At 38.0% G+C, this 18,856-nt stretch overlaps 1 protein-coding gene across 1 annotated transcript; it reads right to left on the bottom strand.

Moving 5' to 3' along the window:
* Positions 1 to 17,056: 17,056 nt before the first annotated feature.
* LOC138869598 (uncharacterized) lies at positions 17,057 to 17,896 on the bottom strand. The gene is made up of 2 exons (XM_070147228.1): positions 17,485 to 17,896; positions 17,057 to 17,373 (listed from the first exon to the last, which is right to left on the bottom strand). The coding sequence occupies exons 1-2, from the start codon at positions 17,894 to 17,896 to the stop codon at positions 17,057 to 17,059; spliced, it is 729 nt and encodes a 242-aa protein (XP_070003329.1).
* Positions 17,897 to 18,856: the final 960 nt, after the last annotated feature.

Here is an 18,856-nt window from a genome sequence, read left to right as displayed (position 1 = left end):
GAAGGTAGAAGGTTACAACAGGAATCCCCAGCAGGAAACAATAAAAATCCCCAGCACCGGAAAGCAGAAAGTTGCAACAAGAGGTCCCAACACAAGTTCAAGCGCATGAGTCAAAAGGAAGAAAAGACGCGTCTTGAAAGAAGCGGCCTGTGAACATTAAATTATGCCCAGCATAACAGATCTGATGAAGAGAGCCGTATCCCCAGAGGAACCGCCAAAAAGCTTAATGAAGGAAGTCATGTCCCCAGCGGACCGAACAAAAATGATGAAAACTGGTATTCAGAAAAGCAAAGGGCCAGTGTCATCCCCAAATTCACGGAAGAAAAGCACCGGAGGAAACACAAGCCGACAAGAAAGGAAGGCAACAAGAACAAGTTGCAGTCTAGCCTAGCTTCTTGTTTTCTTTTAAGCACGGTGTAACAAAGAGATCGGTAAGCAGTGGTAATAGCATGCAACAACAGTAACATTGCAGTCCCACGGTAGTCCCAGCTACCAAAACTTCCCGAACTACATTGACCTGATTCCTGTTTAGCCCAGGATATGTAGGAAACCTTTGAAGCAAAGGTTCGGTCAAATCTTTTTCAAAATAAAAAAATAAAAAAAAATGCTTCACACGGAGTACTCGGATGGGCAAAAATCGCTCGCTTTATCTTTGCACGAAAACCATTCGTGTCTTCGGGCAAAGAGGGGCAGCTGTAAGCACATGATTTTTGCCCTATATGAGAATTACTCCCAAAAAATTCAAAAATAAAATAATTTTTCTTGGTGTGCAATTTTTGTGATATTTTGTGTAACTATTTGTATGTTTGTCTATGCATGTTTATTTGTTAAATTAATAAAAAATACAAAAATAGGCATCTTTTGCATTTTTAGCATTTAATGTCCAAATGAACAATTTTATGCTTAATTATTACTTAATTGTGCGTTAATTGTTATTGGAAGTTAATTTGCGCTTTTATAACTTAATTTAGTTCTTAATAATAATTTAAGTACTTTTATAATTTAGTTTTAGAAAAATAAAAGAAGAAAAGAGAACAAAAATACAAAGAAAAATCGGATTGGGCCACTTCTTCAATTTCAAACCACAGGCCCAAATAATTGCCCAACTTTCCCCATGACCCGGTCCGTTTCAAACCGGGTCGATCCGGTCCGCTCCATTAACCCAACACCCCTTCTTCATTTTTGTCCAACACAAAACAAAACCGAAAAAATAAAAAATAAAAAGTGAATTATCACTATTAATAGTTTTATTTTTTGTTTTTTTATATATAAAAGAAATCCGAAAATATTTTATTTTATTTATTATTTTTATTTTAAAATATATATATATATATAGTAATTTCGGAAATGATTTTAAAAAAATAAAAAATAAAAAAATAAAAAAAAGTAAAAGAATGTAGAAAATTTAAAAAAAGTAAAAAGTTTTAAAAAATTTAAAAGTAAAATAAGGTTGGAATTAAAAAATAAATATAAAGGTATCTGAAAATTTAAAAAATTTAAAGTAATTGAAAGTAGCATTTTTAAAAGAAAAAGAAAAGATAGTGGTTTGTTTTTTAAAGAAAAGTTAAATAAAGTGAGATTCTCTTTTAAAAAAATAAAAAGTGGGATTTTAAATAAGATAAAGTAATTAAAGTTGGAATTTTAAAAATAAAAGTAAATAAAGGTGGGATTTCTTTTTCTAAAAAAATAAAAGCAATTTGTAAGTGGGATTTCTTTTAATTAAAAAAATAATAAAATAATAAAAAAAACAAATCTGAAAATTTCGAAAATTTTGCTATAAATAGAAGAGAAAATTTAGGAAGAAGGGGTGGAAAAAAAAGAGGAAAAACTAGATAGAGAGAAGAAAAAAAGAGGGGGCGGAGTGAGAAGTATACACCCGATATACATTCTGGATACACTGAATATACAGGGGCAGAATTCATTTTGGAGAGTTTTGAAGTTGAAAAAGAATAGTTACTGTTTCATTGCCTCGCTTAAGATCTGAAATAGTCAGAACCTTCCTGCCTTTTACTTCTTCTCTATACTTGGAGTCGTTTATAGTCTCCTGGGTTTTCTACTATTCCTACTGTTACTGGTCTATTCCTGTGTTGCTGGACTGTCGTTGTTGTGCTACATTGTTACTACTGTTGCTGCTTCTCAGCTTCATCTTCTCTTGTTTTCCAATACCAGGTACACGAATATAATACTAGTTATTGCAAGCTAAAAATGTGGAAGCATGAATACATATGAAGAATCGAATTTTGAAGTTTTAATTTCGCTTTTTCTCTGTTCCTTTTATTGATTGTATTTAGGCTATTTTATGTATTATTGAATAATAATTGGAATAAGAGAAAATAACATAAGTTAGTCTTTAATGAATCGGCTTGGCAAAACGGGTTAATTCACTAGCTATGAAGGTTCTAAGATTATCAACAGTAGGTTAATTGTGAACAAGTACTTAAATTTAGCTAAGGCATGAATTTGAACTAAATTTCGTGAATTAGGTATTAAGGCATGATTTGAGTTCAAACAAAATTAGAAGAACGTTTAAGTCTAATAAACTTTCTATTAAGCTTTAGTAATTATGGTTAAATCCAGTTTCAAATGGTTGTGAATAATTAATTCCAATAGTTTTTTTATATATATAACAATGCGAGCTTCAATCTAACTATATTTGATTCTTTTGAATATTAGTTGTCAAATTTTTATTTTATTTATAATTTCGAATTTTTTTAGTAAAATTCTTGTTCATCAATATTTGTATTAATATAGCAATTAGTATGCCATGCTTTCTTAAATAAAAAAAAGCTCGTAATTAATTAGGATTTTCTTTATTTATTTTAGAGACTAATTTTAATAGAAAAGATGTAGTCGCTTTAGGATTTGTCCATTTAAAATAAATGAGATGAGCCTCGCCTAGTAAAATATATAGATTGCGGGGCCCTCACAAATGTATGTGTTAATTACTTAGAACTCGGGATCGGCCGCTTAGCGAACTTCACGGCCTTTTCTCAAAATAACCCTGCGCTAGTCGCTTTAGGCGCGTATTTAATAATGTTATCTCCTTAAACTCGGGTGCACATTTATGTGACCCAAATCCAAATCTCAACGAAATCGAAATGTGTCTCTAATCACGGGTACATTGATTGTGACGTGGTCTGAGATGTATTTCCATGACATTGCAAATTCTTTTTAATAATGAATGAGACGAGCCTCGACAAACAAAAAATGCACAAGCTGCGGGGCCCTCTAAATGTATATATTAAAATACTTAGAATTCGAGGACAGGCCGTTTAGCGAATTTTACGGCCTTCCCCAAAATAACAAGACGCTAGTTGCTTTAGGCGCGCCTTTAATAATTTATTTTCCTTAACTCGGGTGCACATTTATGTGACCCAAATCCAAATCTCAACCGAGTCGAGATATGCCAAACAACTACGGGTGCATTGATGTAACGTGGTTCGAGATATGTTTCCACGACGTTGCAATTCTCGTAAAATAATAACAATAAGTAAGAAAGCGGTAAAAAGATAAAATTTTGCACATAAGTTCATATTTGTATAAAATCAGATAATCAAGCCGAATATAACAGTTGAGCGACCGTGCTAGAACCACGGAACTCGGGAATGCCTAACACCTTCTCCCGGGTTAACAGAATTCCTTATCCGGATTTCTGGTGCGCAGACTGTAATATGGAGTCATTCTTTTCCTCGATTCGGGATTAAAATTGGTGACTTGGGACACCCTAAATCTCCCAAGTGGCGACTCTGAAATAAATAAACGAATCCCGTTTCGATTGTCCTTTAATTGGAAAAAACTCCCTTGTACCCTCGCGGGTATGTAAAAAGGAGGTGTGACAAAAGCCTGAACGGCTAATCATCAGTGACTAGCGGCAGGTCCATTCGTTCCGTTTAAAAACGGGACACGAATTCCCTGAGCATCTCGTTATCCTTCTGTTTAACTTTGAAAATGTCTGATTTCCTGGTTTGGGGATCAGCTTTGGGCTGCACTTAGAGGAACAAGTTTTTGCACGAACTTCTTAGCATTAAGTCCCTTCAATACCGGGGGTGCTCCCGGGATTTGATTTACCCTGGAGTTATAGGTTTCGACCTTATTTTCATTTGTTTCGATCTTCTTTTCCCTGATTCCACCCGCTTCGTCAGCTCCTCAAGCATTTTTATTATTTCAGGGTTGGTACTTGACTCTTGTTCAGTCGACCTCACTTCTGTGAGTAATTTCTCGAGCTGGATCGTGTTTGTTCCTTCTCGGAGTCTGGCTTTGGCTCTGCAACTGAGCAATCGCCATCTATTGAGCTTGCAACATTTCAAAAATCATGCGCAGGCTGATCCTATCTTCTTCAACGTTTTGTGTGTTTCGAGCAGCCGATCGGGCTCTACCACGGACAATGTTTTCAAGGTCGGTATGCAGGTTTGTGTCTATGGCCATATGTGAGTTCACATCAATCGGATCTTCGACCTGAATTCTGATGGTATCAGCGAGTGTCCCCATGTTATCGGGTGCCATATTGTTATTCTCGTCTTGATGATCGGACTCATTGTCGATATGTGGGGGTGCTAATTGAGAGTTTGTCATTTTTAGCCTGAAATCAAAGATACTTCAAAGAGCAAGTGTAAAGCAGTGTGTTATGTAGGCTTGTATCGAACTAACACTATTATCCTTAGCCCCACGGTGGGCGCCAAATTGTTTACCCTTAAAATCGGATGACAATTGAATTTATACGCGGTTTTAAGAATACGTGATATGAATTGATACAAGGGCGAGAAATTATATTAACGTAGAAATAAACTGTAGAAAGATAGATACAAACTTCACAAATGGAGCAAACTTTAGCATTATGAGATTGATTTCCCTTTAGCCAATAATGATATTATGGAAGACAGAGCAAAAATGAATTAAAACTAGAAGTGATAGTAGATTGCTTAGAAGTGTATTACAATGTCCTATGAATAACTCAGTCTCCTCTATTTATTGGGGGGAAATCTCCCATTTTTGGCATTATTCTATAAGAAAACATAGGTCTTTCTGACCGTTAGCTACCATTTCCACTAATACCGTGATTCACGCTATAATAATTATTTACTGCCACGAGTTATGGACCCTTGTCGGCTGAGCTGGCAGGCCTTATCTTCGAGGCTGTTAAGAATATGATCGTTTATGTCCTCGACAAACTCGAGGGCAAGTCTGATGATTTCGATGGTCGGCTTTGATATTACTTTCGAGTCTGATATTTATCATAATCTGAACCGGCTGACTATGTTGGACATTAGATCGAACCACGAACTTGGATATTGAGACCGATGTCACCCATGACTTCGATTTCTACCCAGATACAGATGTGCCAACTCCAATCTATTGCTTCAGGTGCCTGATCGAGCATCGGGCTCGATTTTTACCGTGTACAAAACCCATTAAACCCGATCTCTCATTTCTCTTTGATCTTTTCTGTTGCCCATGAAGTAGTCTTTTCTTCTGCTCTTTCTTTTTCCCAATGAAGAGGGAGGGAGAGAGAGAGAGAGAAATAATGGAAGTCTCTCTAATCCTCTAACTATACAGGCCTTCCTCCACTTCCAAATCCGGGAAAAAAAATCAGAAATAGCCAAATTTATAACTGGTAACTGAAAAATAGTCACAGTTTTAAACGTAATCGAAATTTTATCACTTTTTCATGTAGAGATAAAATCTACTTATACAAAAATAATCTTAAAATCCGGAAAAAATCTAGCATAATTGAGCTCGAATTTTTTACTCGTGGGATTCTAGCATAATGTGCTGGATTTCCAACATTAATATGCGGAAAAAAATTACCCACACATGGTGTATACACCAAATTTAGTTAAGTTAACCATAGGAAATAAACTACAATATCTACTAGAGTTTTTTTTTAAAAAGAATTAAGAAAAGGTAATAAACCATCCTAATAACCGACGTTAAACTTTTAGGGTTGTTGTCTTTATTTTATTTCCCGCCTCAATTTCTTGTTTCATATTGAAGTGCTATGACTCGACTGTCATTAATGATAATTATTGCTGCATTTACAGTTTTGGCAAAGTAGTAGGAGCCATAAGATTGGCAACTGAAATTCTTTGATATTAATATTTTTAGACTTTTGAGAAGGAGATGCTAGTAAACTTGGTTGCTCAGATTTTTAAATAATAATAGCATTTTACATACAATTGTGAACTAAGAAACCAATTTCAATGAATAATTTGGATGTTGTCATGTAAGAAACATAACTGCTTTTGTTATTGTTATCATTTTTAATGAGTAAAGCTGAATGGTATAATATGATGGTATTTATAAAGGAGATCTTAGACATATTGAACAACCTTATAGGATACTTCCTCGGAAAGCTAAGAGCATGTTTGGACATAAGAAATATTTCACTATTTTTCGAAATCAGTGTTTGACCATAAAATTTCGAATTTTCACTTGAAAATGAATTTTAAAATTTTTCGAAAATATGAAAAACTCCAAAAAGTTATTTTTTAAAATTCACTCAGATCACTCACAAAACTTCAAAAATAACCCAAAATTATATTCATGTCCAAACACAACTCTAATTTTCAAATACCATTTTTACTTGAATTTTTTTTTTCACTTTTTTTTGGAAATTTACAATTCTTATGTCCAACACCACTAAGTTTTCTTGTAGTTTACTTAATTTCTATTTGTCAAAATTTTGGCATGGTTTTGACACTACTTGGCCATTGTTTTTTTTATTATTATTGTTTATTTTATTTTATTTTTTTTTAAAAAAAAAAGTAGTTATCTCCCTACACTGCTATACTTTTTTCGTTTTTTTTCTTTTCTTTTCAATTTTTTTTTCAAAAATTCCCTATTTCAGAAGCCGGTCAACATGCAGATCTGAAGCAAATAACTGTGCAAAACAAAACAAGATGCAGCAGGATGGTCTTTTTCATTTCAGGTTGCTTGTCCTAGACGGACCCAACCCCTGTGTTGAGTCCCCTAAGCCAAATGCAACATGATGCAAATAAACGTTCCTACTAGGCATCCGGCATGAAGTCAAGTTATTCTAGGTTCAACCTGGGTATATGTTCTAGACAGTGCACCCGAGCGGACAACTCGAGTTGAGGAAGGAGCTCCTTTCCGGGAACCAAAAGGTCATCCGGCTTAGAAACTTTCCGAGCCTCTTTTATTTAGGGTATGACACTAACAGAATAGGGAGTCTTAACCAGTAAGCACATCCCCGGAGGTAAGAAGAGAAGGTTTCGACACAGTTTATATGTACAGTTCAAATAATATCAAAGCAGTAAAAAGCATCATTTTGCATATTAAGCACAGATCATATGAGAATATCAGATAAAGCCAAAATACAACAATTTTATCAAGCTCGAATTTCTAACCCTGAACCGATGGTTCTGGGTAAAAACTCATCCCCAGCAGAGTCGCCAGAGCTGTCACACCTCCTTTTTCGCCTGCGCCGCCCGCGAAGGGGCACGGAAGGGAGTTTTTCCAATTAAAGGACAATCGAATCGGGATTTATTTATTTATTTCAGAGTCGCCACTTGGGAGATTTATGGTGTCCTAAGTCACCGATTGAATCCCGAATTGAGGAAAATATTCGACTTTCCAAATGAAGTCTGCGAACCAGAAATTCTAAGTAAGGAATTTTGTTGACCCTAGGGAAGGTGTTAGGCACCCCCGAATCTCATGGTTCTAGCACGGTCGCTTAAACTGTTGTAATGGCTAGATATCTGATTTTAATACATATTATAATTTATGTGCTTTTATCAACTTTAAACTGCTTTTATTATTATTATTTTTAGAATTGCAACGTCGTGAAAATGCGTTTCGAACCACACCGCAATCAATGCACCCATGATTGTTGACACATTTTGACTCCGTTGAGATTTGGATTTGGGTCGCATAAATGCGCACCCGAGTTTAGGGATGTAGTATTATTAAAATCGTGCCTAAAGAATCTAACGCTTTATTATTTTGGAGAAGGCCATGAAATTTGCTAAACGACCCATCTCGAAATCTAAGTATTCAATTGAACATTTATTGAGGGCCCCGCAATTTGTGCGTTTTATTGGGCGAAGCTCATCTCATTTATTTTAAAAGGACAATCCTAAAATGCCTACATTTTTCTCTATTAAATTTGTCTCTACAAAAATGAAAGAGAAAAGTCTTAATTTATTTACATGCTTGAGTTGTTATAGTTGGGTTTCGAATATGATTCATAAAATCTGAAAATGATGCAATCAGGGCAGTCCGTTGCCAATGCGGGCCCAGGCCCAACGTGTATGGCATAAAACTGGACCTGGGCCATCTTATTCACATGTTACTACCTAGTTACATTATACTAGGCATGTTCACAGTTTGTCAAATTAAAAAAAAAACTTGGCAATCTAATTTTAATCCTAGACCATTTACATGCTGAAATTGACCAATGGTATTTAACTAAACAATATTCCTACAAGTTCCGAAATGGTCTATTCGTTTAATGAACTAACTGTTGAATGTTTAAGAATAGTCTAAATCAGCTAACATGCTTTTTGAGACATGATAATCATCCAACAATAATGAATTAACTAGACAGAGTTACTACACCATTTATTTACTTTTTAGGCAATACCTAGATAGTTCGTCTGTTAAGCTATCGTCAGATGTTCCACTATATATATTAAACAACTACATGATTCTGATTAGAGTAAGCTAAATAATTTATATATACAAATAAAATTCAGAATATAATTAAAATAAATTCAAAACTTCAACTCTTCATTTCGTATTCATGCTTCATGTTTCAGATTACAGTAACCGACGTGTCAGTTGTGTACCTGATATTGGAAGCAAAAGAAAAGGGAGATCAGCAGAAATTCAGTAGCATACAACAACAGCAACACCCAGCAACCAGTAACAACCAACAACGAGAAACCAGTGACATATTTTAAAATCAAGATAAAAATCCAGAAACACCGACAACAATCAACAAACAGAAGCCAAGGGAATCTTTTCAGATTTGAAAGACTAATTAATGTTTAACCCTTAATTTCTGAATCCGTATATCAGAATATTTAGATTGTATATCAGGTGTATACTACTCTCTCTTTTAATTTCCAGAATATTTTTATTTGTATTTTTTGGAAGTCTTAATATTTTCAGAATTTTTCTCTCTCTTCAATATTTAGTTTTTTTTTTTAAATTCTGTCCAAGTCCCCCCTATTTATTACCATCTTTCAGCATTTTTTAAAAAATTAAAACCCACTAACTTCCACTCATCCCCCTTTTAATCTCACTACCTAATGTTTTGTCCCCCACTACATTAAACAAATACATTATTCCCCCCATTATATCTTGTCCCCCATGCCTATATTAAATTATTCCCCCACTACATTAAACAAATACCTTATTTAAATGTTACACTAGTACCCTACTGGACAGACCATTTAAATTGACCATTTCAGACTTTTTAAAACCCTAAAATACCCCTGAACTACTGAAATTACTATCCTACCTCAATCCCCTTTCAATATGTACTAAACCCCATCAGCTATAACCAATTCACCTAATAAAACTCAATCAATTGATCACATTAAACCAACTTTTTACTTCAGTTTCTCATCAGAATACTTAATGGGGTTTCAAAACATATGCATATGCCTGGTAACATGGATTCAATAGGAGATTCTCAAACAAACCCCATGTAGCAAATCAAATGAGATTTCCAGATCCTACATCGACTTATTTAACTCTTGAAATAAAAGAAGAAGAACCAACAGTCCCAAAATGTATTATATTGAAGTTCTGATAATTCAATTAAGTATTGATGCATACTACGACTGATTGCGGATTAACATAGATAATTTTCAACAAGAAAACCACTGATCGAATCACAAACGAACTATATGAGTAAAGGAAACACGAACTATGAAAATATGCCTTGCTAATTCAGATTCATTCAAATTGAAAGATAAAAATCTTAACCTAAGAGATACTTCAACACCTTTGCTAATTGAATATGCTCAAACAAATCAAAACAGTGAATAAAGGATTCAAACAATAAAATGACAGATTTGAAACTCAAACCTCAGACCGGAAATGAAGAACAATGAACTCAAATCGAAACTCAACTGAACCTCAAATCAGTGGCAAATTGGCCCGCTCCATTTAATCGGAATACTCGATCAACTGACTTCAACTTAATGGCAACTCGAACTCGAACTCGACCAATTGCTTCTGACTCTGGAGTGAAGACCAACTCGAACTCGAACTCTGACTTTGGCAACTCGGACTCTAACTCTGACTTTGGCAACTCGGACTCGAACTTGAATTCGACCAATCGCTGGTCACTGGCGTGTGAGTGATGAGAGTGGTCGTTGGTGTGAGGAGACAGAAGAAGAAAAAATGATGCAGCAAGGGGCGGAGTTCGGCGTGACTGGTGGCGTGGGGGTTGTTTAGCGATGCTGCTCAACTGGTGGCGGCGATGGAGCGACGACGAGCTGTGGTCGTTCATGGCGGAGTGATAGTGGGGAGGGCTGCCATGGTGGTTTGGACGTGACGATGATGGTGGTTTTAGGGTCGTCGAGCAGCAGCAGCGTTTGGTGACTGCAGTTTGCTGGACGAAGAAGATGAAGACGATGGGGTTCGTCTGGACGTGAGCTGAGGGAGACAACGAAGAAAGAGCAACCATGGGAGTTGGTCGTTGGAGCTGGACGTGAGGAGGGCAGCCATGGGAGCTCGAGGGGTTGTTTGGACGAAGATGAGCGAAGCAGCAGCTATGGGGGTAGTTGCTTGGTTGTTGCTGGAGGGTTTGCTTGGGGTAGATGGTGAGGCAGCCATTGGAGGGGGGCTTGGTGTGGTTTGGAGAAGAAGAGAGAAAGAGAGGGGGGCGAATAGGTGTTTTTAGGGTTTTTTTTTTTTTTTTGGGAAAAATGAAAAATGAAGAGGGGGAGTTGGATCTTTGGGGTTATGAGGCGGACCGGGTCGGGTTGACCCGGTATGGGTTTGTTTCTTTTGGGCTTGTGGTTTAAATTTGAAGAGAAGGCCCAATCCAGTTTTCTTCTATTTTTTTGTTGTTTTCTATTTATTCAATTTCCTAATTAATAAAGCTAAAACAAAAAATGCTAAGATTAAATTGTAAAACCCAAAATTATCTCAAAATACTAATTAACTCCTAATAACAATTAACACATAATTAAAATAGCAATTAACGATGAAATCACACAATTTGGACGTTAAATGCTAAAAAAGCAAAATACATATTTTTATGATTTTTTTCATTTTGTAAAACAAACTTAATTACTCCTAACTGTAGAATTAAATATTAAATGCAAATGCGACATATTTTTATATTTTTTATTAATACAACAAATAAACATGCATAAACAAAAACACAAATAATTATCCAAAAATGCCACGAAAATTCAAAAATTGCACACAAAGGAAATATGTTTTATTTTGAATTTTTGGGAGTAATTCTCATATAGGGCAAAAATCACATGCTTGCAGCTGCCCATCTTTGTCCGAAAACACGAAGAGTTTTCGTGCAAAGATAAAGTGAGCGATTTTTGCCCATCCGAGTACTCTGTGTGAAGCATTTTTTTGAAAAAGATTTAACCGAACCTTTGCTTCTGAGGTTTCCTACATATCCCTGGCTAAAAGGGAATCAGGTTAATGTAGTTCGTGAAGTTTTGGTAGCTGAGACTACCATGGGACTGCAATGTTACTGTTGTTGCATGCTGTTACTACTACTTACCGATCTCCTTATTACACCGTGCTTAAAAGAAAAATCAAGAAGCTAGGCTAGACTACGGATTACAAGATCCCATCTATCTTCTCTTTGTTCTTGATGCCTTGCTTTCTTTTCGGCTTGCGTCTATTCTGGTGCTTCTTTCTTCCGAGAACTGACGGGGATGACACCGGCCTCTTGCTTTCCTCAAAACCAGTTTGCATCTTTTTGTTCTGTCCGCATGAGGATGCGGCTTCCTGCATTATGCTATGGATCTTTTGTTGTAACCTTCTGCCTTTCGATAGGTTACGGATTTCCAGACCTGAAATGCAAAGATTGAAAAATATTCCCTCGTTATACAGGTGGGCGCCTAATGCTAAGACATGAAAAGTATTCCCTCGTTATACAGGTGGGCGCCTAATTGCTAAGACATGAAAAGTATTCCCTTGTTATACATGTGGGCGCCTAATGATAAAGACATGAAATGTATTCCCTTGTTATACAGGTGGGCGCCTCATGGTAAAGACATGAAATGTATTCCCTTGTTATACAGGTGAGCGCCTAATTGGTAAAGACATGAAATGTATTCCCTTGTTATACAGGTGGGCGCCTAATGGTAAAGACATGAAATGTATTCCCTTGTTATACAGGTGGGCGCCTAATTGGTAAAGACCTGAAATGTATTCCCTTGTTATACAAGTGGGCGCCTAATGGTAAAGACATAAAAAGTATTCCTCTATTATATGGGCGGGCACCCAACTTCAACCAACAACTTTGAAAAATAAATTGCCATTCTGTTCTTCAGGGGGCTCCTGGCCTCAACAACAACTTTGAAAATAAAATGTCATTCCTTTCTTCAGGGGGGCTCTTGACTGCTACAAAATAGACAAAACAAAGGAAATTTTCTGCCCCAGTTTGCACTAGGAAGATTTGTGAATTGTTAGCAATATTTTAAACCACTTATACTATATGCAATGGTGAGAGTAAACTAACGACTAGGCCAGGATGTGCGTCTCCTATGAGTAAAACCCGAAACTCTGACGAGCAAATGCATTTGCTAAAAAAAAACCTGAATGAACCAAACTAGGAAGTGCGTCTCCTACGAGTAAAACTTGTATGAACCAAAATCAGGAAGTGTGTCTCCTAGTGGTAAACTCTCATTTTTAAGAAGTGCGTCTCCTAAAGCAAAATATAACCCGAAAGACCCAGAGTAACAAGTGCATCTCCTAGGGATGAAACTTCAATGATTTAAACTAGGAAGTGTGTCTCCTACGAATGAACTTAAATGAACCAGACTAGGAAGTGCGTCTCCTAGGAGGAAATCTCAATTTAGGAAGTGCGTCTCCTAAAGCAAAAATATAACCTGAACGACCCAGACTACGAAGTGCGTCTCCTAGGGGTGAAACTTCAATGATTTTAAACTAGGAAGTGCATCTCCTATTAATGAAATCTTAATTTAGGAAGTGCGTCTCCTATGCATGAAATCTAAATTTAGGAAGTGCGTCTTCTATGCATGAAATTAAACTTAGGAAGTGCGTCTCCTAGGGGAAAAAATAAACTTAGGAAGTGCGTCTCCTATGGGTAAAACTTTAATGATTTTAAACTAGGAAGTGCGTCTCCTATGCATGAAATCTTAATTTAGGAAGTGCGTCTCCTATGCGTGAACCATTCCCTTCTTCCTGAATTACCTTCTTACAGAACTTCTTTCCTTAAAAACTTGTGTTGTCTTCCCTCGAAACTGCTGGGGATAACACTGCTGGGGAATTATTTACATACCTGTTGGGGGATAATACTACTGGGGGAATCTCCTTTCTTCCCTTTTTTCCAAAACTACTTCCTTCAAAACTTTTTTCTCTCAACATTGCTGGGGATAAAATGTTATCAGTTGGGGATAACGCTGTCGAGGATAACACTGTTGGGGGATTTTGATTCCTTCAAAACTAGTGCTTCACTCGTCTGAAGGCTGCTGGGAATGGCACTGGCCTTTGCTTCTTCGAGCACAAGTTTCATCTTTTTGTTATGTCCGCTGGGGAACAACTTCCTTTATTAAAACTTGTTATGCTAGGGGTAAAACTGGTTCAAAGACCACTTCCCTTGAGACTGGTGCTATCTTTATTCTTCCCCAAATGGGTATCTGACTTTCAGAAAATTTTCTAAATGAAAGGAAAATTTTCTGCCCCAGTTTGATGATCTCCTTTGTGGCATGCCTTTCCGCTGTCAATGCCATTTCCTTTTAAGATTCGACTGTGGTGGTTGGTTGTGATACTCCTACTGGGGATGGATTTTCCCTTTCTCCTTCCCTGCTCTGCGTTCCAAAAAACTTGTTGGGGATGATATTATTTGCTGGGGATGATCCCTTTCTGCTGGGGATATCCCTCTTCTTTTGTGGTATAGCTCGGAAACTGGCATTTCCCCGACTTTTAGGCTCGTATGAATTTCCCAAATCATGCTCATTGCTCTCTTTGATTTGTCCACGGGCCTTGGCCTTGAGGTTTATAACCTTTGATTTCGGCAAGGATATCCCTCTTGACACTCGTCAATCCTTTTGTCAATTCCCTTTTGCTGGGGATATCTTTCTTGACACTGGCCTCGCACTTGTTCCTTGCTGACTATACCGCTTGGATGTACTAGTCAGATCTCATCTTGCATAATTGGAAAGCTGATGGCATATTTTGAAGTCATTTCTCACTTGTTCTGACCAAATAGACTCTACTGGGGAATTTTTCTATGAAAGGAGAAAGATAAAAAGGAACAGAATAAAAGACAAAGGAAAAAGATGACTCTTTAACAAAAGAAACTATAAATAAAAACCTATCAAACGCAGATACCGACTCTAATGGTCATGACATGCACATATGGCCTATCCTCTGCCGTTAATCACCTTTCACAATTTTTGTCTGGTGATTTCCATCTGATTCTCAATCTTTATTCGACTTGTAGTGCCCGAAGGGTTTTCACTATCAAGCCTCTCTCATTTTGGTTTTTCTCTCAGCTTTCATCGCCTATGGTGTCCGTGAAGATTTTCACCGATAAGACTCCCTCATTTGTATCATTTTCCAGCTGGGGATTTGGAGTGTTGCCGATATGACTCTCTCAGCTGGGGATTCTTTTCGTCTATCAATTCATTTCCAATCCGTGATCCTTTTCTTTGTTGGGAACCGGGGTGCTATCCCCGACTTCCGTTTGTATGACTTGGCATCTTTCGAAGACTGGTCAAAAGGTCTTTCTTTGGACCGTAATGTGGGGTTTTGGATAGGGCTAGAAAGAAAGGGTATTAGCGGCTCAAAACGAATCAATTTAGGTTCAAAATTTACAACCTTCGGAACCGACTTTCTTTACATCAAGCACAACTTCTGCCCCAGTTTCTTGCTTGGGGATTTTTATTTTTTGCTTTACACTGTGACCGAGCCGTGAGGCGCCTACGTATCCTTTTTGAGGAATCAGGTCGAACGTAGTTCACAATTCCTCTATTTTTTTCTCATTTACCTATTATTTTCTTTTCTTTTCTTTCTTTTTCTCATTTCTCCTTTCTCTTTTGTCGTTTTGTTGTTTTCTTTTCTTCTTTTTTTCTCTTTTTTTTTCTTTTCTTTTTCTTTACCTTCCATGCTTGTGTTTTCTAGTCGTTGCTATTGGTTCCGAATGAGGGGTACGAAAGAAAAAACAATAAGGCTCAAAAGAGTTAACGAAGGATAAAGTGTTTAGATAGCAGAATAAAATGCCTTCGTCATTCCAATCTTCAAAACATGCCAGGTGCAAACAACACAATTAAACAAAGATTTGTAGCCTCTTCTGATGGTGCTGGACTTGATAATTATATTCACACATTTGCTTTTTCATTTGTCATATCTAAAGCACCGTTGGGCAACACTCTCACTCTCGACCCTCATGTCAATTTGGCGAATCCTGCCTTTAACGGTTTTCTTTATGTTTTACTTGCCCCAGTTCCACATGACTCGAGCTCCGAATAATCTCAAACCGTCCTTATTTTTTTTAAATGTTCTGATCACCTCTCAATGGTTTTATGATTACCTTTTAAGATTAGGCCCAAACTATGTGCGCATGTCATGTCACTAGAATCGGCGCTGAACAAAATGATAAAAGAACTAAACAAAAAGATGACTGAAAATAATAAATAACCGGCTTTTGCATTAGACTAATGGTGAAATGGTTTGAATAACAAAACAAACAAAACAACTGGGGTACAACTTTGGACCAAACCTAAAACAAATCCTAGACAACACTAAACAATCCACTATGACGAAAATGGAAGGATAAGAGGGTTTGACACAAAGACAATGTCCGGATTACAACCCTGCAAATAACTCGGACAAGCGAAATTACAACAAATAAACCACCAAGACTCCTCTCCAGCTAACCAAGAGATGAAGCGTCTTTCCGATTACCAAGCACGACATCTTAACCACTAGGTTCCCCATCGATATTGCCAAACCCATTAACAACTTCAATATCGTTAACTTCAGTTCGCAAATTCCCAAGAGGATTCACATGCTCCTTGTCACTGTCATTGGTCACAATTACCCCTTCTTGAATCATTCTTTCTACTTCCCTTTTCAAAGAACGACAATCTTCAATGTTATTCCCTTAGACATTAGAGTGGTACATACAACGTACAGTAGGATCAAAGCCCTTTGCATATGGGTCTGGAGTATAGCTGAGGAGTGGCTCAATCAGGCCGGAATGCTTTAACCTTTCAAATAAGCTTGTGTAGGACTCCCCAATCGGCGTGAAACTATTTCTTTGCCTTTGTTCCCCTCCCTGCCCCTGTTTTCTAGGGTCGTTGGGTGATTGAAAACGTTGTGAAGGCAAGAATGCATTATGTGGTGCTGGCGCTCGCCATAGGGGGTGACCTGATGGTTGGACATGTGACCGGACATTGTTCGGAGGATAATACTGAGGTGGATTATGTGGAGCTCGGGGGCAGGTTTGGGCATGATGGGCGGAAAAGAGTGGCTCTGATGGTGGGTAGTAGGGTTGTGGAAGGTTGTATGGAGTGTGTGGATAATTTGGGTGATGGGGTCTGGGCTGGTAGTGAGGGGAAGGACCTCTGGATTTGGACCAAGTACCTGTTTTGACCGTTGCGACCTCCTCTCTCTTCTTTCCGAGCGCACCTCCCGTGCCCCTCTGGATGGCCTGAGTGGTTTCTTTAATCGCCGAATAGCTCAGGATTTTGTTGGATCTGAGTCTCTCTTCGATCATACCGCCCATTTATACTAGTTCGTTGAAAGATTTACCAACTGACGTCACCAGGTGACCAAAGTAAGTTGGCTCCAAAATTTGTAAGAAGTAGTCCACCATTTCACCTTCCCTCATTGGTGGATCGACTTTTGCTGCTTGTTCCCTTCAACGGAATCCGAATTCCTTGAAGCTTTCTCCAGGCTTTTTCTCAAGTTTTAACAGTGTGAGACGGTCCGGGACGATCTCAAGGTTATACTGAAAGTGACCCGCAAATGCTTGTGCTAGATCGTCCCAGGTGTACCACCTGCTAGGATCCTGCCTCGTGTACCATTCGAGTGCGGACCCACTTAAACTTTGACCAAAATAAGCTATCAGAAGCTCATTCTTTCCACCTGTTCCTCTTATCTTACTACAGAATCCTCGCAGATGTGCCATGGGATCACCATGCCCCTCGTATAGATCAAATTTGGGCATCTTAAAACCTGCCGACAATTGCACATCAGGGAAAGGGCACAGATCTTTGTAGGCCACACTAACTTGGCTGCCCAATCCATGCATATTCCGGAAAGATTGCTCCAGGCTTTTCATTTTACGAAGCACTTCATCCTGCTCCAGATTCTTAGTCGGCCTCTCAGTTTCTGCTGGGAGTTGGAGGTGAGGGGTGTAAGTGTATGGTTCGGGTGCTTTAAAGGTTGGTTCAGGAGGATAATACTGGTTATCATGAGCCTGAAACAATGGCTCGCTGGAGGATCTTTGCAGTGTGGCTGGTAGAGGTGCCCCGAAGAAGGGGACGACTGGCGGAGGAGGGTTTTGTTTGGGTGGTGTAGCTTGGGGATTATAGGAAGTTTCCCCTTGGTAGTATTGGGCAATGGGGAAGCTTGTTGAAGGGCCGGGGGAAGGGTATTCCGGCGTGTGTCCCGAAGGGGGAGTAGGAGTGACGAGTGGTTCGGGCCCCTTTTGCACCTTAGCCATGGCTAGCTGCATTTCATGCATTTCCAATCTCATTTTTTCTATATTGGCCATCGCCTCCTTCAGCATCTGATGTGCCGTCCTTTCCGACTCAACACTATTTTCTGAGCCAATCATGCTTTCTGGTATAGACCCTTTTGATCTTGTTTGATAATGGTATGGTGCCAGTACGCTTTAACAACTAAATGTTTGGAATTGGACAAACAACAAACTTGGTAGCGTTAGAGTTTTAACAGATATTGCAATTGCACGTTGGGGGATGCAATGTTCTTAGGCAGTTAACCATTTCTAACATGTTTTTGCTCCTACTGCATGCATCCTACCGGCTTGTTTTATTTGTGCCTTTTTCAAGTGTTTTGGAAATCCATTCCCTCTTTTTTTCTTTTTCTTTTATTCACTTTCTTTCTTTTCTTTTTTAGCGGTGGTCGAACCTTATGTAGATTGCCTACGTATCATGTCCCCGCATGAATCAAACCTTGCGTAGTTCGGACACATAAAAAGTAAACAACAATAAAACATTTTTTGGAATTATTTAAAGACGAACAACAGGCTCGAAAGTCAAACGGCCCACATTCTCTAATCCAAAGAAGTACAAATTCAAGCAAAATAAAATGACATATTCCTTCCCTTATATGTCGATTTTGACCAAACGACTGTTTTTGCAAACATGGCCCCTTCCCAATTTCAAATGAATTTTGAGGTCGGGAAGATTATTTTATGACATTTCACAAACTTGTCCGTTCTTTTACGAAAATAGTCTTTCGACAACTGAAAGATACTCTAAGGCTATTTCGGCAAGAACGGTTTAAGACACTGTCGTAGCTGGCTCGTCTTATTTTGACTAAAAATCAAAACGGTATTCACCTGGCCGTTGACTCCTTGTTTTTTAAAAAAAATATTAAAATAAAAGACCTGGTGTTGCAAAACACGGCCCTTCAGCGCCTCGGGGACGAAGATTTTTAAGGCTATGTGGGTCAACTGGACCAAATCTAAAAC

This window comes from Nicotiana sylvestris, chromosome 5 (assembly GCF_000393655.2).
Source record: "Nicotiana sylvestris chromosome 5, ASM39365v2, whole genome shotgun sequence".
NCBI lineage: Eukaryota > Viridiplantae > Streptophyta > Magnoliopsida > Solanales > Solanaceae > Nicotiana > Nicotiana sylvestris.
This window is presented reverse-complemented; position numbering and strand designations above follow the sequence as displayed.